The sequence below is a fragment of the Culex quinquefasciatus genome, chromosome 2 (genome assembly GCF_015732765.1).
Source record: "Culex quinquefasciatus strain JHB chromosome 2, VPISU_Cqui_1.0_pri_paternal, whole genome shotgun sequence".
NCBI classification, from domain to species: domain Eukaryota; kingdom Metazoa; phylum Arthropoda; class Insecta; order Diptera; family Culicidae; genus Culex; species Culex quinquefasciatus.
In genome coordinates this window covers 179,326,499-179,348,524 of record NC_051862.1, presented here as the reverse complement: position 1 = coordinate 179,348,524, position 22,026 = coordinate 179,326,499, and the positions used below count along the sequence as shown (strand labels likewise).

Below are 22,026 nucleotides of genomic sequence, written 5' to 3'. Positions count from 1 at the left end.
ATCTTCCAAGGACTTCGTTGATCAGCTTCCACGAGTTCGTCGGCGTAGATGTAGTAATTAGGTTGTAATAGTAATTCCTTTTGCTCTGGGCTTTTCTCTTGCTCAGCAGTTGCGAAGTGTGTTTAACAAGTTCTCGGAGGTGTGCATTGCTAGGGTGTTGTTTACTGCTTTTCAAGACTTGCTCCTTGATTTTGATCATCTGCCACAGCTCCAAAGTCATCCATGGACAGTTTCCCTTCACCTTCGCTTTTACAGTCACAGTCCTTGTAGCGGCCTCTAAGGCTTCCTTGTATTGGTTGATTGCAAACAGGAGACGCTCCGCAGCACTGACCTCCCCCGGAAATTGCGTAATCGAACGAGCAAACAATTCATCCAGCAACTCGTGATTTACTATGTCTGTGGTTAATGTTTTAGCCACCTTTTCCACTTTCATTTCCAGGGATGTCAGGATCATTGAATGATCACTCAATTCTGTCTCAACCGTTTCATTTGTTATCCTTCCTGGGATGCCCGTAGAACAAACCACGTGATCAAGAAGGTTTTGGCTGGCTGGTCTAGTGGTAATGTTGTTTGTGACTTGCAGATTGAACGAAGATAACAACCGAACGTACTCCTGCACAGTACTGTTTGCCTCCACGTTGCACGGAACGTTGGTATCTCCCAGAAGGATAACCTCTTGGTCAGATTGCAAGACTCCTAGTTTTGCTTCCAATTTGTCCAGAAAGTCGCCAGAAGGAAATCCAGGTGGGCGATATACTGCAATCAAGTTTAATTTCATCTTTCCCAGAGACAGCAGAAGGTGAATCAAGTGAAAACCGTTATGCGATTGAATGTCGACGATTTTCGCGTTGATATTACTGCGGACATATACAACTAATCCACCGTTTGACCTTGCTCGACAAGAAAATATGCTTTTGTAGCCCGCTAAGTTGTACATCTCCTGGTTGCCCTCCTTGACCCATGTCTCCCCTAGTACAGTACATCCCATTCCCAGTTGCATCAAAAATTAATATTATCAGAAATAATTGTGATATCATAATTTCTGATCTGATTAATTATACCTGCTGTTTATTCGACCGTATCAATAAATTTTAAGGTTAGGTTTTGGCTTTCGGTCTGTTTGGGGAATCAAAACACTTGTATGTTCTCTTCATCAAAAACACACAACATACTGTCAACAAGCGGACAGACACGGATAATCTGCATGCTGCATATGCCGGGATTTTGAACGAGATTAAGAACATATACACAAGGAAGAAAAACCAAAACAAAATAAATAAAAACAATAACAGTAGGGACAACACACACACTAACACATAATGCCAACACCTTAACACACTCACACACTAGAATGAGTTTTATTGCCATAGTTTGCGCGCCAATGGTAGAAAGTGTGTCGAATTTATCCGTGCCCCAAAAATTCTCGCGTTTCGTGTGGAAACGAACCCGTATGACGAGCGAATACCGGATAGCGGCTGAAACGTGAGTGCACGGAGAGAAAAATATTTGTAGATTTAGAAATATTTATTTGTTTTCTGAAACTACAGATTACCCCGCTACCAGACAGTTCTGTGCTTGACGGAGCATCCCCTAACGACAAACACTCCCATTTCGGTAAGCCTAGCATAAGTGTACATTTTTTATGTTTTTGTGCCTTACCCAATAAATCTACCCCTAGATTCCTTGAAAAAGGCCCAAAACGGGTCGAAACGTCGGATGAAGAGAACATACAAGTGTTTTGATTAATTATATATAAATCAAACAATACATTTAATTGAACAAAATCATGTTAAGTTTGTTCATTTATTATTTTTTCAGAGCATTTTCAAAAAAAAGTTCCAAAAATTTAAGAAAATGTATACTTTTGCTTGAATTTCGGGAATTCCCGGGAAATTTACAAATTTCCCGGGAAACGGGAAATATTTTTTTTCGGGAATTCCCGGGATTTTTTTTCCCGGGACGGGAAATTGGACGCTCTAGGTTGGAGTCCCTTGGCTTATAGAATTTACTTTGTGCACAACGGATCAACTGTTATCTTACCAAATAAATAATCTCATATCCACGTGATAAAATCATCGACTTTCCAGTATAGCAATTTTTCCTCACATTTTGAGAGCAATTTGTTGAAACCTGCATTGAATTCACTATTTTTGAGTTTTGACAGAAAGCATGTTTAGACATTCTTAAAGTAAAATAAAGAATAGTTTAACCCAGAATTACCCTGCCGACTGTTATTTCTCTTATTGTTTCATCAAATAAAACTCCAACTCGTTTTGTGTTTTTATCTTTATTTGAAATCAATTTGTATTTTTGATATTCCACTTGTTATTTCATTTTACTTTACACTAAGTTGTTGCTGTTTTCGATTTTAATTTTTAAATGTTTCACCTCTTTGTATTGTTTTTTTTCTGCATTTCATTTTTCATTTTTATTCATTTAGTTTTCAGCTATCATTTTTCTCATTTGCTTTTTGCTTGCTTGATTTTCTTTAATCATTAACGCTGGTGCGATGTTTTTTTTTCCATTGTTCAATCTTGCTTTAGTTGTTGCTGTTATGATTTTGTGTTTCACCTAAGTGATCGACGCCGCCTAGGTTGCTTTGTTGTTCTTTTGCTAGTTTTTGTGATGTTGGTTTCGCGCGTCGATTTCACGCATAATTTTGATCTTGCTTGCTTGCTCGCGCATGTTTTTTTGTTTTGCTTGATTGTTTTTAAAAATATGAATGAAACCCATCACAGAAGCTTGCTTGTGCTATATATTGTAGTATATATTTTTAATCATGATAGTTGTATATTCGCTTTTTTTTTTTGTTTTTTCAATAGATAAGTTTTGATACACTTTTGTTTTTACTTGTTTGTTTGTTGTTAAAGAGATTCTTTTTGCATGTTTTTTTTCCTTCTTTTTGTTACTATCAAGTGGATATATAGAGCGTTCGGAATCGACCATCCTCTCCGCAGGAGGATCGCAGGATCAATTCTTACACCGTGATTAATGTTCCGACAAGAAGCGTCCAACTAAAGAGTAAAGCGGTACCAAAATAAATTGTCCTTTAAGCACTCTTTTAATTTGTCCTTATTTTTTTTTTCACTTACTTTTTTGTTTCTGTAAACCAGTCTCCAGTTCCGTTCCGATTTTTTTTTCTCTCTTTTTCAAGTCAATTTGCGCGGGCGCGCTCGCGTGCACATTGATCGCTACCACTTTTGGTTACCTTTGAGCTAATGTATTAAATACCTTCTTTTTTTGTTGGTTGGTTTTGTTTTGCAATTTTAATCTCACAAGCACAACGCAAAACGTTCCGTTCATGGGTTCGCTTCCTGCTTTTCTTTTCTTTCGGTTGATTTCAAATAAAGCATATTATTGTCCGGAGTGGGACTAACTACTGGTACGGTTCTGCGCTCACAAAAGTGTGTTATTTATTTATTCCAACTTTTTAATTCTTCTCTGGCAAACTCGGCGAAGCGCGACGCAATCCAACGTTAAAAGAAAATATTTGGGAAAAATAAAATAGAAAGGCAAACACAAAGATATTTTTTTCAAGTTGTGAAATACTGACAAAGCGATAATGGCGATTTTTGTTCGATTAATTTGTTATATATGTTACACAAGGCGGGCGGTTTGCTCACAAAATTTAGCACTTATTTAAATTCTTAGCCTCACTTTTCCACTCTTCACTTCTTCCCGGTTCATTCCTATATTCACACATGGGTTACGATCGCAAATTTATGGCGCGCGCACATTCATCAATTCGCATTTCGTATCAATTTTTGTTCCGTTTTCTCGACTCGACTCAAGCACAACTTATATGCGGCATAATTAAGGGGGGTTTGCGTGCAGTTCTGTAAAACTCTCGCAGGAGGGGTTGGGGCTGAAAACAGAAATTGGGCGACCACGCTCGTGGGCAATAATGTGTTCTTACCAGGTATAAATATAATTATCGTTAATTGATATTAGAATTAAAGAATGCATAAAAGGCGGCACAGAGGCGATGTAATATGTATGTATATAATAATATTTTTGTTTGTTTGTCTTGTGTGTGTGTTCTTTTTAATGGTGTTTTATCTGTAAGTTTTTTTGTTTGCATTTTCCCATTTTTTGTTGTTGTGTTATTTTGTTTAATAATAATCAATAGTGTGTGTGTTAGCTTACAATTAAGAGTTGGGTTTTATAATTAATTTCAACACAAACTCGCTTCCTCACTTTATGGCTTCGGCTCCTTCTTTCCACGCTGGCAATCTCACATCTTCAATCGATCAATTCATTCGGCAATTTACTTTCCTTCCAAGAGAGACCAAGTTGTTTTTGAAACAAACAGCCAGATTCAAAAGATGGCACTGGAAATCAAACGAAATCAACGATATACTCAAATTTGCAGTTTAATTTTAATGATTTTAATTGTTTGCTAGACATTTTTACCTTTTATTTCTCTCTTTCTATGGACTTTGTTTTATTTCAATCTTTTTGTTGGAGGTTCTTTTTTTTTATTCTGGTTGGGCAGTTTTCAAGTTTGTTCTCCCCTTCTTTTGGTGCGTCTTTAAGTGTGAAAAATAGAAGCATAACTAAACAGTTCAAAACCACTCAGAATCGCTTCATTTTACAAACGGTCAGGCTATTGGAGTTACAAAGGTTTTAACATTTATTTAAGTTTTTTTTTATTACCACTTTTTAGTTCGGGGCTTCCTCCCCTAAACAGAAAACTAAACTTGTTCTTTATGCCGTCTTGCTTTTATTAGTACGCCGTGATAGTGGAAAAAACTGTGTTGTTTAGTGTGTTGTGTGTGTGTCTATGTGTAACTGTGTAAATGTATTCATAATTTTTAAGTAACTTCTTTCTATGTCCTTCGCGTAGCCTAGATTTTCGTGTTTTGTGTGTGTTCTGTTTAGCTTGTTTAAAAAAGTAGCAATATTTCACGTTTGGTTTGTTCATTTAGCATTTAGCAACCCTTTCTTTGCAAGAAACGTTGTTGGTTTGGTTCTATCTACCTATTGTTGAGTGATTTTTTTTCTCTCTCTGTGCAAGTTCAAGTTTTCAACTCCTTTTTTAAAACTGCTGCGCGCGCTGCTGGTGTCAATGCCTTCTTCTTTTGCTGTTCTGCGATTTTGGTTATATTGTTTCTTTAATTTGTATATTTGTTAATTTAAATTCTCTCTGCGTTATTGAACTTCCGCTTTCGCCCTAGCATGTTTGTTTCAACTTCCGTGTTTACATTAGTTTTCGGGACTCACTTCCGTTTGCTGCGATATCTATCAGGTGAGTGACAAAGGGGTGTATGAGAGAAAGAGATAGAGAGCAGGAGGAGCAGAATTGCATTTTTGTGTGCGGATTTTTTTCCTTTTCTTCTTCTTCTTCTCCAGTGGTGAACGAACAGGTAATGTGAAAGGTTACATCAGTTGTTGAGATTTTGGTGTGTCTTGATCGATTGGAGAAAAAACAGTACGTGTGTATGGGTGTGTGTGTGTGTGTGTTGCTAATAAAGAGAAGGAAGCTCGTTCGATGGTACCCGGGTGCGAACCTAACCGGATGATGCGGTGACGTTGACGTTGTCCTCGTCCTTTGGGTGGCGAGGGCGGCCTTGTTCTGGCGCACAATCTCCGCGCGTCGTTCCTGTAAAGTGAGAAATAACAATCATTTTAGGAGGATAGGATCTTTCTGGGATAGCACATCAAAACGAGCACACAAACATTATCTTGGTATTTTTTAGCAATTATTTGGTAGCTTTATATAATTATATAAATACGCAGTTTAACAAAATAGGCTGGGTAGTAAAAATATCAAACTTTTAGCTCTCAACGACTACAATTATCGTACCCGAAAACTCATCTCACAAATTTCAATGCTGTACTAAAATTTTCATAATTTGCAAATATCTAACGAAGCAAAATATTGTATGCATTTTAACTTTTTAAATCTCGTCACGAAATGAAAAATCTAGGTTGGTCAATGATGGATGACTTGTGTTGACCATTTTTTTTTATTTGAACATCATTTAAGTTTCATTTGACCCAATGTCACTCCTTCTAAGGGGTGATGTCAAGCAACAACTTCAAATTCGTTAAATTGAATTCGATACAGAGCATTTTAGAGTGACGATCAATATTCTTCAAAAATAATCAACGGCTTCACTGCCGCTCAAATCAAGTCCGTCCCATATGTAATTTCGTCAATTTTGAGGTAATGATGCAGTTTGGTTCAAAATCATGTAAACTATCAGAAAAGCCAATAAAATTTTGTACTTTGTTCTAGAAAACCGGAGAAAATCCACTTTTTCGTGAAATTCTAACACGTAGCCTTATTGCCAGTTGAAAAGGCTCAGCAACACAAATTTACGACCACATCAAATGTTTGGGTTGGATGACACTTTTAAGAAAAAAAAACCTTGAAAAAACAATTATCGGAGAATTTTGATATTTTCACAAATGTTAATTTTTTAAATTGAAAATCGGGCTTTTTGTCGAAAACATGAATGTAACGGCGCTCTTTATGGAAAATAATTATGCCATCCGTCCATAATTTTTTGCAGATTTTTCCAATGAATATTCCTCGAGAAATGCTAGGATTACGTAGATTAATCTTAAGTCAGTGATAACATCAAATCCTATACCTTTCCTCAGTAAGAAAGGCAAAATGAAGTCAGAAATCGTTTTTCACCATGGCAACGATGATATTTCGACGGTAACATTTCAAAAGGCATCATGTACATTTTGACACTTTCAGGGTTATTGCATATTCTGAAAGTACTCCTAATAAGCTACCTCTCCACAAAAAATGAGCAAAAGTTACTTCAGTAAAGTCTGTTTAATCATGATTTTAAATAAAGTAACATAAACAAAATCTCTGCCATCAGCAGTTCTTGTTTATATAGCCCTGTCAACCTGACAAACAAAAGACTACATGACCTCGCGACGAAAAAAAAGCAACATGAACAAAGCGTACATTCGGCGAAGAAAAGCAAAGATGAGTCAAAAACTTATACCTACAACTTTGCTACAGACAAAAAATGGTCAGAAAACTGCTTCTCAAGGTATAGAGTTTTGATCATTTAAAATGCATTTTTGTATAGATTCCACTAAAATTTATAAAAAAAATTGTAAGGACGAATGGATGATGAAAAATCGATCACAGATCGGAAAAAGACAAAAAAAATTGGACACGGCCTAAAATGAACAAAAGAAGATTATAATGATTTTTTTTATCATTTTTCTTTTTTAGATGAATTATAATTACAAATCATTTTATTTGATTTTTTTTATTTATGATAAATTTTCCATGAAAATCGTAAACTTACTTCATTTGTAATTTTTATTTTTAGATATCAGGTTTATCATTCAGCAAAAATGTGACCGTTTATTTACTTTTATTTTATTGTTTATCACAATGCCGTATTTATTTTTATATAATATCGAATTTGCAATCGAAAAACACTCAAAAAGATGAAGAAAAATCACATCTTAAGGAATTTTGGGGATTGCCTCAAAAGGCCGAAACTCAAAAGGCAGAATCTCGGAAGGCCGAAATTCAAAAGGCCGAATTAAGTCTTTTGCTCAGAAGGCAAAACGTCTCAAAAGGCCGAATGTCTCGAAAGGCAGAATGATTATGGAATTCAGAATTTTATTCATATTATAACGATTTTCATTGATAATGATGTTCAAAGATACAGTAAACCAACAAACTATGATACTTTTTGGAATTTTAAGCGAAATAAGTACATATTGAGTACATTCTGTTTATCTTTACCGATCATGTTGTTACCATACATACAAGTGAGTAGAGTAAAATTAATTAAAGCATTTCAAAAGTGTTTCAGTCTTGTTTATTGAATTATGGTGACAATAATCGAAATTTTATCATTCGTCACAAAGTATTTAAATGAATTCAAATAATTACAATTGTTTTTTTTGCGACAAATAAATTAAAACTTTAAAAATTTAATTAGCAGCAATGCTAGAAAGTTAAGCCTTCTTTATTTCGAAAGCTATTTTTGTTATATAACTATGGTTTATAAAAATAATAAAAGAAAATCGGGCGCGGTTTGCCTTATGGGATTCGGCCTTTTGAGCATTCGGCCTTTTGGGATTCGGTCTTATGAGAATTCTGCCTTTCGATTAATTCGGCCTTTTGAATTTCGGCCTTTCGGGATTCGGCCTTTTGAGATTCGGCCATTCGTAGGAGACCCAAAAAAAATGCCCAGCTGAAAAAATACTAGCATTTGAAAAAATATATTGCTCTTCACAAAAATCAGTACTGAATTTTATATAATTATGTTGTATAATTTATAAAGTCGCGTTATCTATAGAATTTTTTTTACATTTTTGAAATTTCGTCGTAATTTTGCCATCAACAAACCCCGTGGACACAGACCTAATTTTGTAATTTTAGTCCAACATATTTGTTTCACTACATATTCTTGTGATTTATATAGCAACAAAAATCTAAAAAATATGTCTGAATACAAGAAAGAATACAATTTAAATTTATGTTTAGGACGCTCGAACATCTGTCTTTTCAAACTTGTTATACTGTTTCAGTATTTGTATTTGTTCTGCATGGGTAATCATTACAGAAATTCAAACGTGAATTTACCCATTTTTTTCAAGAATGTCATGTAGTAAGAAAAAATGAAAGTTCACTTAAAACTAATTTAAGGTTTATATTGACCTTTCAGGAAAACGGGGTAACTTCATAACCCTTTTTTGAGCAATTCCAGCCCAAAACAGGAATTTTTTTGGGTACTTTTTTCTCGACCCTCTCCGATTTCAATGAAACTTTGTAGACTTGTTATCCTAGGCTTATATAAGCCATTTTTGTGTATATGGAGCCAGTTTGACTATTATAAGGGCGTAAGTGTTTTAAATATTTTTGTATTTCGTAATTTAAATGTTGCTGTATCTCGAAGCCGTTGCAAACGTGGTCAAAGACAAACTTGCAGGAAATTTGACGGGCCTTCCGAAAAAAAACACACTGAAAGAAAAAAACACGCCACTTCTATGAGATTCGCGCTGGCGCTGAACTAATAAAAAAATAGCGAGTCTCACTTATAAATACAAAATCAATAGATATGCTCGAGTTCCAGAAACATTTTTTAAAAATAACAGAATTCGTGAAATATTTGATTGGACCTTTTTATTGGAAAAAACTTAGTTTTCAACAAGAAAATAACAGCGATTTTTGTGTACGAAACAATCATTTTTTGTACATAAAAGTGTGTCAAATAAATTTCAAACTTAAACACATCAAACGACACACAACGAAAAGCTCAAACACAGGAAAAAAACCACACGCAACAGAAATTTATTTGGTGGCGTCACACACAATGAAAAAGCCTGCAGTTTTGAGGGAGCTGGTGGTCTCAACATAAATTAAACGAGAAACAAATAAAATAAACCGGAAAAACCTACGTGTTTGCGGAGCGTTTCCAGCTTTTTCTGGAGCTCCTTCTCGCGGTTCTGCTCGGCGGTGGACAGTTTGTTCTCGATAATGCGGGTCTTCTCCTCGGACTTTTGCGACTCGAGCAGATCGACGGTGGCTCGCACCTCGTTCAGCTTGTCCGTGTTCTGGATGGGATGATGATGGTGATGTGCACAGATGAGGATGGGCATGAGATTTTCGGTTTTTGGTCAACGGCAGCGGCAAAAGGCCAAACCCAAATGCAATCGATATCCCGACCGACCGCAGCATTATTGGGTGGCATTGGCGTCAATTAGTGTAATGGACGCAGCCAGTTCGCCAATTCGATATGATACAGGCCAGTGAGTACGTGTGTTTGTGTGTGTTTTATGTGATCAGCAGTGGATGATGATGGCGGTTGTTGATGACGATGATTATGGTCCAAATCCCACCAGGACCAGGAGTGACAATGTGATGATGGATGTTGTGGCGATACAGAATTAATGCACGTGTCGTGTAGGATGTCATTTTCGTGGTGGTGTTGATGATGGAACGAGGTGTGATTTTTCGTGACGAAGGAACAAACATGGAAAGAAAAAAGAAAAACGGAAATCGATAAGAAAACGAAGGTGCACGGTAAAATTAACCAAATAAACACAGACGACGACGACGTACAACTAATAAAACGAAATAATCCTACACTAAACGAACGAACCAAGTAGCAGCATTTATATGGCGCAACATCAAAATGTGCTTTCCTATGCTTTGACTTTGGCATGTGGGGAGGCGGCGCGCGCGTGAGTGCCGTCACGAAACGAGCCCCAAAATGAGCAAACAATCGCTTCCTAATGTACTCCCCCCGTAATACATAGGAGCAGGTTAGATGGCAGAATAATAATAATGACACACGTTTCCCGCTGAAGGAATGACCATTTCGTGACGACTAAACCGCGCTGTTTTGCTCTCCCCCTGCCGGTGATGGAGGTACTTAGAGTGAAAGAAAGAAAATTCGAATATTTTTTTTGCTGACGAAGGTTTCCCCTAGTCGTAACTTACATGTTCCTTTAATCGGTCCAGAATCTTCTTGATCTTGTCGTCCCGCAACGTGGCCGCGGTTCGCAGCTTCTCCTCCAGCTGCTTCTGCAGTTCCTCCGACTTGGTGTGTTCGAGGCTGTGCCGCGTCTTTTCGATTTCGGCCGCGTGCATCTGGAAAGAGGGAGAGGGGAGGTGAGCCAGTTAGTATCATAATGAAATTGATAATGCTGAAAGTTTGAAAGTGAAAAATCTAATTACAAGAAAAGTAGTTCTCTGAAAATAATTAATTATGATAGCTTTTTTATTTGCGGGTAAAACTACCAGATAAATCCCTTGAACATGATGCAGACATTTCTCTAATTTTCTTTCTATGTAAATATTTAAATCAGGTGATATTCAATAAACAGAGTGACCACTCAAATCCTATTTTTAAATTCCCGACTTTTCTAGATCCTCAAATTATAGGCATATGTTATCTAAAGAATGATTTCAATATTCGAACCAAAAACCCTTTATAAAAATAACAATCAACGAACAAAATGTCTAAATAAACTTTAAAATTAAACAATAAAATTGACAATTTTAGTAAAAATAGAAACATAACAATAAATTCCTAAAAAAATACTTCTGAAATTTAAGCACTTATTATTTTGATTCAGAACAAAAAAAAAACAATTGTTTTGAAAAATAACCGAAAGCTTTGCAATGTTTATTTTTGAAATTGCCGAAATGCCAAGAATACCGTAATCTGGGGTGAATCGGGACTACAGTCTGAATAGGGACAGCAGTTTTTAGAGCACCAAAAGCTTTTAAATTTGGAAATGGATGTACACATATTGTTGGCCAGAGTCTGTTCTAACCGAAACCAACCAGAAAAATCAAAATATTGTGCTCTAACATGGTTAAAACTGCTGTCCCAATTCGCCCCATGTGTCCCGATTGACCCCAGTTTACGGTACCTGCTTTTAAATGGAAATGAAAAAAGGGAAGGCAAAAAGTTGAAAATAACTGAATTTTAAAATTTATCTTTAATTTTATATGTTTTTATTTAAAGATATTTTTGAAGACGATTACAGTTGTTATATTTTCAATGAATTTTAAAATATCTAGGAATTCGTTTAAAAATGGTTTGGCAACACAGTAAAAAATTGTGTAAACTTCAAAGCTGTAATTTCTGAAGTTTGAATTTTACCTCTTTATTGATGTAATTTTACCTCAATTTAGACTGAAAAAGTATCATTACACCAGAAAAGTGGTAAAATTACCCATTTTCAGAGGTAAAATTACACATTTTTTCTGACATAAAAGATGTACCTTTTCCCAGATGTAATATTACCATGATCTTTTTTTTTACTGTGAAGTTACCTTTTAATTTTGTAAATTTCGAATACAGTCTACACTCGATTATCCGAAGGCCTTGGCAAAATTTCACTTCGGATAATCGAATCACAAAACAAAAAAATATTTCGTTGTCTTATTTTTGATTGTCGATCTTAAGTATGACCCCTAAGCTACTCTTGAGTGATTTTGAATTTTTAAATCGGCGGTGACGAAACAAAAAATGCATTTTGTAATTTAACATGCAATCCACCATCCAAATTTAACTAAAATTGGTTCGCAAAACTCGAATTTGATATTAAAAGCAAGAAAATAAAAATACACGAAAAATTTAGTCTGGACTGTATTGATTTATCGTGTTGTCAGTATTTAAATGTTTAATTTTCTTTCAATGAAAAATTTCGTTGATAATTTTCCTTTGCAATTTAAATATTTTTCGTATTATCGATGTTTTTTTATTCGAAACTATTTTTTTAAATTTTATTCGATATTTAAGTTTTCAGACACCTGAAAATCGAGCTTAATTTACCTAAACTCCTAAAGAGTTTAATGGAATCAAATGTTTGGAAAAATGACTCAATAAATTTAGCTCAGCGAAAAAATATTGCCAAACTCAAGATGGAATTGTTTTCAAAATATTTATGCAATGTGATAAAATCAAACACAATCATAAGCACCTTGGAAAATAAGCTTTATTTTCGTTACATTTTTTAATAGCTTTGTTTTTTGTTTAAAGTAAGATGATACCATTTGTTTGATAAACTTAGTCAAACATAAATAAAAAAAAAGATTCATAAAAAGTACTATGAAAATGTGTGACAAATGCATGCCATCATAATCATCTAATATTTATTAGAAATTTTTAAGTTGTTAACAGTCTTTTGATTCTCAAATGGATTGAAATAGTGAAAGGAATTTTAAATTTATAGTTAGTTGCTAAAGACAAATTTTAAAATTGAACAAAATATCGCAAAATAATTCAAGAGTTGGAAAATAATTTTCAAATTAGTAGTTCGGAATTTCCGACATTTTGACAAAAAATCACAAACTCCTGACTTTTTCCCGATATTTCGCGGATTTTGGAGAATTCCAGACCTTCTCGATTTCCCGACTTGAGTGGCCACCCTGAATATATGTAATTTTAAAGTTATCGCATAATTCGTCATTTTCCTAATTTTGCGCGTGGTGCATCGGAAAACTCAGTTTTCATTAAAAAAAATCATAATTCGGAAATGTACGGATCGACATCGTCAATTTTTTATATGTTATGTGAAATCTTCCGAGGAATCCGATAAAAATATTTTCAGACATAGGCTCTTTGGTACCAACACGGGAAAAACCCCTTTTTTAGTTTTCATAAGACTTTTTCAAATGTTTGGCTGGTTTTTCGGATCTCAAATTATTTTTCCTTGAAATTCAAATTAATCACCTTTCATTTGCTTCCATTTTATGAAAAATGTATTTTTTTTTTGCGTAAATTTACTGAAATTGTCATTTTTGGGACCACGTTACCGCAATGGCTAAAAATAGGGGTCCAAGGAACCCCTAGAAAAATGTTGAGCCCGATCGGAGACTTTTTGCGGCTTTTTTCAAATGGAATTGCTGATAAATTAACATAGAACACTTTTGCACGTCTTGTTTTTTTGCCTAAAAGCGTTTTAATTTTAGTGCAATTCGATTTAAATTTGCAACATGTCTGCTTAGTTAGGGGCCATCCATAAACTACGTGGACACTTTTTTGGAAATCTAAACCCCCCTCCCCCCTTTGTAGACAATTGTCCATACAAAAAAATCTTTTTTGTATGGAGCGTGGACAATCGCTTACCCCCCTCCCCCCCCTAAAGTGTCCACGTGGTTTGTGGATGGTCCCTTACCAATACGACGGAACAGCCATCGCGACCTCCGGAATTTATTTGATTTTTTCACTGAAAGAAGTTTAAATTTTTCAGTAAAAAATATTTAAAGCATTTTTCAATTTGATAATTCTTGAATTGATCGAACACCAATCGAAAAACGGCTTTGTTTGCATCTGACGCTTAATCTTTTGAAAATAACGTAAAATTAAAGTTTTGTAGCATTACATAGGTCCCACATAATGTAAAATATCCCACTGAAAAATATACCATCCAATTCAAATTTATTTTTTTAAATATTTTTTATGCAATTGCTATCTGTATATCACACCGGAGGTCGCGTACGTGTACTTTGTACACAGTTTGTAAGGGCACTTGTAAGAAAGGCGAAAACACGCGACTTCCCGAAGGATATCTGAATAACACGACAAATTCACCATTTTTAAAGTCATAACAAATAAAAAGTCAACATTGAACATACGCTTTCAGGAATTCTTACATATTTTAAATTTTATTTTGTTTAAAAAAATGTGACAAACAAAAAAAAGAATACTTTATTTGGAATAAAGTCTGGGAAACTGAGAACAAAATTCACAATATTTTATCAATGTTGATTAAAATAGGTAAAATTGATCCAAAACTGTATTTTTGGTGCTGAAAAATGTTAAAATTTGACAAAGACAAAAAAATAGTAAACCGTATTCAATATCAAAAATGATAATTTTTACAAAAATAGCCTTGACACTTTCAAAAACTCAAGAGATCCGGCGTCCCCATCTCCTCCCACCAACCCTACCTTTAGCTTCTCCTTGATCTCGCTGATTTGCGCTTCCCGCTTTTCCTCGTACTGTTCCATCTTCTGCTCGAGCACCACCTTCGAGTGCGTCTTGAACTCCTTGTCCAGTTCGTCCTTCTTGCGCGTGGCTTCCTCGATCTTGGCCATCTTGGCGGACCAGTCGGCCATCTTTTTGGCCTCGAGCGAGAGGCGCCGCTCCTCGGCCGCCTTCAGCTTCTCCTCGATCTCCTCGGCGGACATCGGCTTGCCGGGCGTCGGCGGCAGCTTCGGCAGCGTCACGTTGATGGTCGGCTCGGCCAGGATCACCTCGTAGCAGAGGCCGCCCTTGGACTTTTCCTGGCACCGGATTTCGGTCGCTAAAAGGGGGGAGAAAAGGAAGCAAAGAGAGGGTATTTTAGGGGGGTTGACCTTGCTTCGATTTGCGTTATTCACGAACTGGTGGGGTCTTGTTCATGCGACTTGACAAATATTTGAACCGAACCCCAAGCCAAGCGAAAAAGGGACGAAATTTAATACGCAGAGAAAGTGTATCCCGCTTGTACACGAAAAGAACCAATTTAGTTTGCTAAAAATAAACCTTATGATATGATGGCCTATCCGTAGTTCTAGAAAGTTTGCCGATTGAGTGAGCTAATCTGTTATTTATGTTTGCGTAAACGGACGATAATCTGCAAACAAGTTTCCTTCGGTTGTTTTTATTGAGGTTCTAAAAATAATATCGAGCCTTTTTTTCAGGAATTTGTCTTGAACTAGACCAGTTTGGTATGCCTACGAAAGAAATTTTTCGTCATGCATACAATTTTTTGTACACAGCAAATAATTATGGAAAAAACCGTAGTTTGTATATTAAAACAGCAATTCCATTTGAAAAGAACCTAAACCGAAAAAAAAGTTCTCCGATCGGGCTCAAAATTTTTCTGGGGGTTCCTTGGCCCAAATAATAAGACCCGTATTTTTTTGTTTGGCCATAAGGGTGACCTACATCGTGCTAGGGTGGTTCGAAAAATGGCAGTTTTCGTCATTTTTCGCAAAAAAAAACACTTTTTTCAAAAAATCATATCTCCGCGTCATTTCATCCGATTTTAGCAGTCTTAGACGCAAAAGAAAGGTTATTGTTTAAAGAAAATAGTAAGAAGTTTCAAAAATCTAGCTTAACATTTGAAAAAGTAGTATGAAAATTTGAAATGGCGTTTTGACCGTGTCTGGACCAACGAGCCTTTGTCTGAAAATATTTTTATCGGATTCCTCGGAAAATTTTACCTTAACATATCAAAAAATTGGCGATGTCGAACCGTACGTTTCCGAGATGTGATTTAAAAAAAAATAAAAACTGAGTTTTTCGACGCGCCACGCGCAAAAACAGGAAAATGACGAAATCGGCAGAAAATAAACTTTTTTCACTAAAACTGCGATAACTTAAAAATTTCAGCGATTACCTATACATGTTAGGGTACCAAAATTTTCGTAATTAAAATACGCAACTTTTGGTACCCAGACATGTATAGGTCATCGCTAAAATTTTAAAGTTATCGCAGTTTTAGTGAAAAAAGTTGATTATTTGCCGATTTATTCAGTTTCCTGTTTTTGCGCGTGGCGCGTCGAAAAACTAAGTTTTTATTTTCAAAAAATCGTATCTCGGAAACGTACGGTTCGACATCGCCAATTTTTTGATATGTTATGTGAAATTTTCCGAGGAATCCGATAAAAATATTTTCAGACAAAGGCTCTTTGGTCCAGACACGGTCAAAACGCCATTTTTAAGTTTTCATACGACTTTTTCAAATGTTAAGCTAGATTTTTGAAACTTCTTACTATTTTTCTGAAATAGCCAAACTAATCACCTTTCTTTTGTGTCTAAGACAGCTAAAATCGGATGAAATGACGCGGAGATATGATTTTTTGAAAAAAGTGGTTTTTGCGAAAAATGACGAAAATTGTCATTTTTCGAACCACCCTAGCACGATGTAGGTCACCCTAATGGCCAAATAAAAAAATACGGGTCTTATTATTTTGGCCAAGGAACCCCAGAAAAATTTTGAGCCCGATCGGAGAACTTTTTTTTCGGTTTAGGCTCTTTTCAAATGGAATTGCTAAATATGTAAATGAAGAAATAAATTTATTGAAAATATTTAACAAATTTATATTTTTCTGAAGTGTCAATACCAATACCTACAACTTTGCCCAGGACTTTATATCGAATCAATCAGAAATTTAGTTCACAATAATTGCTAAAAATTACATGACGATGAATCGCTCTATGTTATATTGTTTTATGGTTGTTGTGTACACCCCTCGTTCGTTGTACTAAATTAGAACACAAATGTCAAACGTAGAGCGTAACGTATTGAAACGACTTCGCTGTGAGGTGGAATAAATCTTTCCCTTTTATCATCTAGAACTCAAACCGAGCACATCTTTTCTTAAAAATCCGGACTTCTTCGTATTAATTGGCGACGAGGAAAAAAGAGTTTTCTCAGTTTTCCTCGGTGGAAATCGGTGTAGGCAAGCGCATCGGTTGGAGGAAAATTTGGGAGAAGTTTTACTTTGGTTACTGGGAAATCGGTGATAACTGATTGGCCCGTGAAGCAGCGGAATTTTTGTTTCGTGTGAAAAAGGCAGTCGGTGATAATCGATTGTCCCGGAAGACTACGGATTTGGTCCGTGTGAAAAGACAGTCGGTGATAATCGATTTGTCCAGAAAATACAGAATTGTCCGTGTGAACACGTCGGTAAGCAGCAAGTTGACGAAGGAAAGAACAAAAGGAATCGCACGAGGGCAGACAAAGAGAAGCCATTTTGTTTTCTTTCCCTGACGCGGAGCGTGGAAAAAGTGGTTTTTTTTCTGAGTTTTCTGTAACGGTTAAAAAAAAAAAAAAAGTGCAGTGTTCGTGGTGTAGAACCTCTTTTTATTATTGAAACTATAACATAATTAATTTTTAACGACTGCCTGTTTACGGCAGGTCTAACATCTTTGTTTCAAGAGTAATAAGAGTGTAATCTTTTGTTTAAACAGGGTCGATCCGAGGAGCCGGACATTTTGGTGTTTTCTGGCCGGGGCGGTGTGTTCTGCCTTTTGTGACGTGTCGGGAATCATCAACGAGGCGGTGGATTGTCCTTCCGGTGATTTCGGAACAGAACCAAGTGAATTCGACGTTGTCGGAAGCTGATAGGTGACCGGCTGGTGATTTCTGTCGCTACGGGTGAGCGGGGAACGAGCCACGTGTTGCGGTGCCTGGAAGCGCTGATTTTTTGAGGTTAAGTTGCCGCTGTGTGGGTGAGTCACTTCAAACCTATATATATTGATTTTGAGCCAGACTAATAGGTCTCTTTGTGCTTTTTTTTTTGATTTTTTAAAAAACTATTGATTGAAGTTTGTTGAAATGAGCCAAGGAGGAATGGTTTCATCCATCGAGCCGTTCCGCAAGGGTTCTTCGTTTTCGGACTGGATTTGCCGTCTGAAATATACATTCGACGGTAATGACGTGACAGATTCTAAAAAAACAAAAAGCTCACTTTATGAATTTATGCGGTCCTTATCTATTTACTCAACTTAAAACGATCTATAATGAGAAGGATTTGGCCAATGCCACCTTCAACGATATTGAAGCCAAACTTAAATTGAAGCTAGATAGGGTAGAACCTGACCTTGTTCAAAGATTCCGGTTGAGTCTGCGTAATCAGCAGCCTGACGAAACGGCAGAAGAATTTGTACAGGCCGTCAAACTGCAGGCGGATTTCTGTGGTTTCGGTGCCTTTCGTGATGTGGCCATCCAAGACCGCATTTTGGCGGGCTTAAGGGATGATCGGTTGAAGGAAATGTTGTTGAAGGAGGAAGGTTTAACGTTAGATAAAATGGATAAATTAATTACGACGTGGAATATAGCCAGGGATAACGCGCATGCATTGAACAATAACAACAACAACTTCAATTATTATAATCTTCCTGTCGGGTTTATCGATCAATATTCTCCACAACAACGTAATTTTCGTTCTTCTGGGCAAGTGAACAACTTTCGTAGACCGGTGCATGAGAGATTAGGTTTTCGTCCGTACATTAGGCAAAACTCACAATCACAAAATAACAACAATAATAATAACTACAGACGTGATGCGAACAATTTTATCATCGTAATCAAAATCATCGTTATTCTGGCAGATACAACACACAATACAATAATCGCAATGACAATCACACAAACAACAACAACAGAAACAATCAACAACAGAACCATTACAATAACAAAAATTTTAGAAATAATGAATCAAACAATAGATATGGGCAAGGTTCTCAGCCAGAGTTAGAAGAGGAATCTGTGGTAGTCTGTGAATATTGCGGGTTCCTGGCCATGTGAAACGCAAGTGTTTTACTCTCAAGAATTTGAAGCGTGATGTGGTCAAATTTGTAGATCTAGCGAAACCTGGAACCAGTTCAGAGAAGCAGCTCACGGACATGATGGGTCGATTGACAACAGCTGGCGACATGGCTGGAAGTGACAGCGATGATCAGGGTTGCCACAAATACAGATTTATCTGTATTTTACAGATTTTTGAGGTAATTAGGTCATACAGAATCTGTATATGGGTCATTCCATCTGAAGCGGAACAGCATTTGAAAATTACCCTCTCCGATCCTGCTCAAATTTGGCAGGGCTGTTGATAATATCAAAACATGCAAGAATCCCGAATTTCATCCAAATCGGACCACCCCCTCCATTTTTGTACCCTCCCAAAAAATCGACTTTTTGCCGATTTTTGAGCAAAACCCCTATCTTCAAACGGCGATAACTCAGGAACCACAAATCTTAGAGGGTCGGTCTTAGACTCAATTTTGAAGGAAATTGGACGTAGAATCCATTTCTGTGATCGAAATGTTGATTAGTTTATTTTTTCTACCTGTATTGCGCAATTGAAAACTTTAAACGGCCGTATCTCAAAACACCCCAACTTATTTTTTTTATTTGACCTCACCATCGTGTTCCCCGGCCAATTTTACATAAGAATCACTTATCGACAGAAATGAATATGTTTCGTTCCAGAGATATCGAATTTTAAAGTTTAGTGTTTTCGAGATTATCTACATCAGCTTCATTCGCCGCATCTGCTAGAAGCACACAAGCGGGCTGATCAATAACTGCTACCTGGTCATTTATTGAAATAATATTTCATCATAAATAATCTTTATCAAATTGGGCAAAAAATAACTGTATAACACTGTAGGAAACTGGAGTTTAATCGCGAATGTTTATTTGCTCAAAAAAAATAATTAAGTGAATTTCTGTGCTAACCCACAGGACAGAGCTTTAACGACACACAGTAAAGGGCAGAATTGGATTCCGACGGAGCGACTTTGGCATTCAATTACAGCTGATTAAAAGCGTTTTCAACTGAAATCGAGAGATAAATAGCTCAATAAGAAGTGAACAAGCAAGTTTCTATCAAAAGTTTTGCAAAATTTGTTGTTTGAATAGTGAAAATGAGCAAATTGGACGAAACTAGGAGCGAGGACTTAATCTGCCAAACATACGAGAATTTCCCCTATTAGCCATTTTAATAAATATTTGCGTAAAATTATAAAAATATAAAATTTAATCATCTCCCAGAACACCAGGTAGCAGTTATTGATCAGCCCGCCTGTGATGCGGCGAATGAAGCTGATGTAGGTAATCTCGAAAACGCTAAACTTGAAAATTCGATATCTCTGGAACGAAACATATTCATTTCTGTCGATAAGTGATTCTTATGTAAAATTGGCCGGGGAACACGATGATGAGGTCAAATAAAAAAAATAAGTTGGGGTGTTTTGAGATACGGCCGTTTAAAGTTTTCAATTGCGCAATACAGGTAGAATAAATAAATTAATCAACATTTTGATCACGGAAATGGATTCTACGTCCAATTTCCTTCAAAATTGAGTCGAAGACCGACCTTCTAAGATTTGTGGTTCCTGAGCTATCGCCGTTTGAAACTAGGAGGATTGGTCAAAAATCGCCAAAAAGTCGATTTTTTTGGGACGTACAAAAATGGAGGGGGTGGTCCGATTTGGATGAAATTCGGGATTCTTGCATGTTTTGATAGTATCAACAGCTCTGCCAAATTTGAGCAGGATCGGAGAGGGTAATTTTCAAATTTGCACTTTTTCGTGCACAGTTGAGATGGAATGACCCATATACAGAAATACAGATTTTAAGGAAAACATACAGATATACAGATTTTAACGAATGTTTAATTAAAATTAAATAATTTTCAATTTTGTTTGAATTGCTGAACGAGCCCAAACATTAAATTTTTGATTGTATGGCATTTTTACGCATTAAAAAATGATAAGGAATGTTTATTTTTCAAAAAATTGTTTGAAAATGTCAATACAGATTCCAAATACAGATTTTCGTCCCCCTTATACAGATATACAGATTGTTGACCCTCAAAAATACAGAGTTAAATGTGGCAACCCTGGCGATGATAGTTACTCCGAATGGAACTCAGGTGAATTGCAGTGTATGTGTGTGGAGTCCATTAATAAGATTAGTGAGCCATGTTTGATGAATGTCAAACTTGATGATATTTTGGTGTCGATGGAAGTAGATTGTGGTTCTACGGTTACTGTGATGGGCAAGAGCCAATATTTTACTCTTTTGACAAACCTTTGAAACAATGTGATAAGCAACTTTTGGTGGTGAATGGGAACAAGCTGAAAATTGAGGGAGAAACAGATGTGTTAGTTGAGCTTAATGGTTCTAGACATGTTTTGAAGCTTCTTATTTTGAATTCAAACTTTAAATTTATTCCACTTTTTGGCAGGAACTGGTTGGATATTTTCTTCTCTCAATGGAGGCAATTTTTTTCTAGCAATTTGATTGTTGATGAACAAGTCAATAGTTTAACTACACCAAAACGTGAAGAATTGATTGAGGAAATTAAAAATGATTATGGTGAGGTTTTCATTAAGGATTTTTCTACTCCTATTAAAGGTTTTGAAGCTGAATTGGTTTTGAGGAGTGATGTGCCCATTTTTAAAAGGCTTATGACGTACCCTACAGGTTAAGGGAGAAAGTTTTAATTTATTTAGATCGATTGGAGAAACAAAATGTGATTACTCCGGTAAAGTCGAGTGACTGGGCGTCTCCTGTTATTGTGGTAATGAAAAAAGATAATCAGATTAGATTGGTGATTGACTGCAGGGTCTCAATCAACAAGGTGTTGGTTCCAAATTCCTATCCTTTGCTGGTTGCATGTGATTTATTTGCTAAATTGGCAAATTGCAAGGTTTTTTGTTGTTTGGATTTGGAGGGAGCTTATACTCAACTTGCTTTATCGGAGAGGTCCAGAAAATTTATGGTTATTAATACTATTAAAGGTTTGTTTACATATAATCGTTTACCACAGGGGGCTTCTCCTAGTGCGTCAATTTTTCAATTTGTCATGGACCAAATATTGGGTGGCATTGAAAATGTTTTCTGTTACTTGGATGATGTGTTAATAGCAGGAGAGAATGTTGATGATTGTCGTCAGAAGCTGTTAATTGTTTTGGAAAGACTTGCGAAGGCAAACATTAAAGTAAATTGGGAAAAGTGCAAATTTTTGTGCCTGAATTAAATTATTTGGGACATATTATTGGGGAGAAA

General features: G+C 36.1%; 1 protein-coding gene and 3 long non-coding RNA genes across 4 annotated transcripts in view; 2 read left to right on the top strand and 2 right to left on the bottom strand.

The window, feature by feature from the left end:
* Positions 1-1,164: 1,164 nt before the first annotated feature.
* LOC119767513 lies at positions 1,165-1,726 on the top strand. The gene is made up of 2 exons (XR_005277559.1): positions 1,165-1,614; positions 1,679-1,726. It is a non-coding gene; the product is annotated as an uncharacterized LOC119767513 (long non-coding RNA).
* Positions 1,727-5,371: 3,645 nt separating this feature from the next.
* Positions 5,372-22,026, bottom strand: part of LOC6037001 (GYF domain-containing protein gyf-1) — a 103,836-nt gene continuing 87,181 nt past the window's right edge. The window contains 5 exon segments of the mRNA XM_038258265.1: positions 5,372-5,546; positions 5,549-5,602; positions 9,394-9,549; positions 10,439-10,588; positions 14,405-14,760. Of these exon segments, the coding sequence (XP_038114193.1) occupies positions 5,511-5,546; positions 5,549-5,602; positions 9,394-9,549; positions 10,439-10,588; positions 14,405-14,760 (752 nt within the window). The 3' untranslated portion in view covers positions 5,372-5,510.
* On the top strand, positions 16,964-18,919 carry LOC119768010. Its single transcript, XR_005277851.1, has 3 exons — positions 16,964-17,133; positions 17,418-17,678; positions 18,811-18,919. It is a non-coding gene; the product is annotated as an uncharacterized LOC119768010 (long non-coding RNA).
* On the bottom strand, positions 17,751-18,537 carry LOC119768009. Its single transcript, XR_005277850.1, has 2 exons — positions 18,050-18,537; positions 17,751-17,896 (listed from the first exon to the last, which is right to left on the bottom strand). It is a non-coding gene; the product is annotated as an uncharacterized LOC119768009 (long non-coding RNA).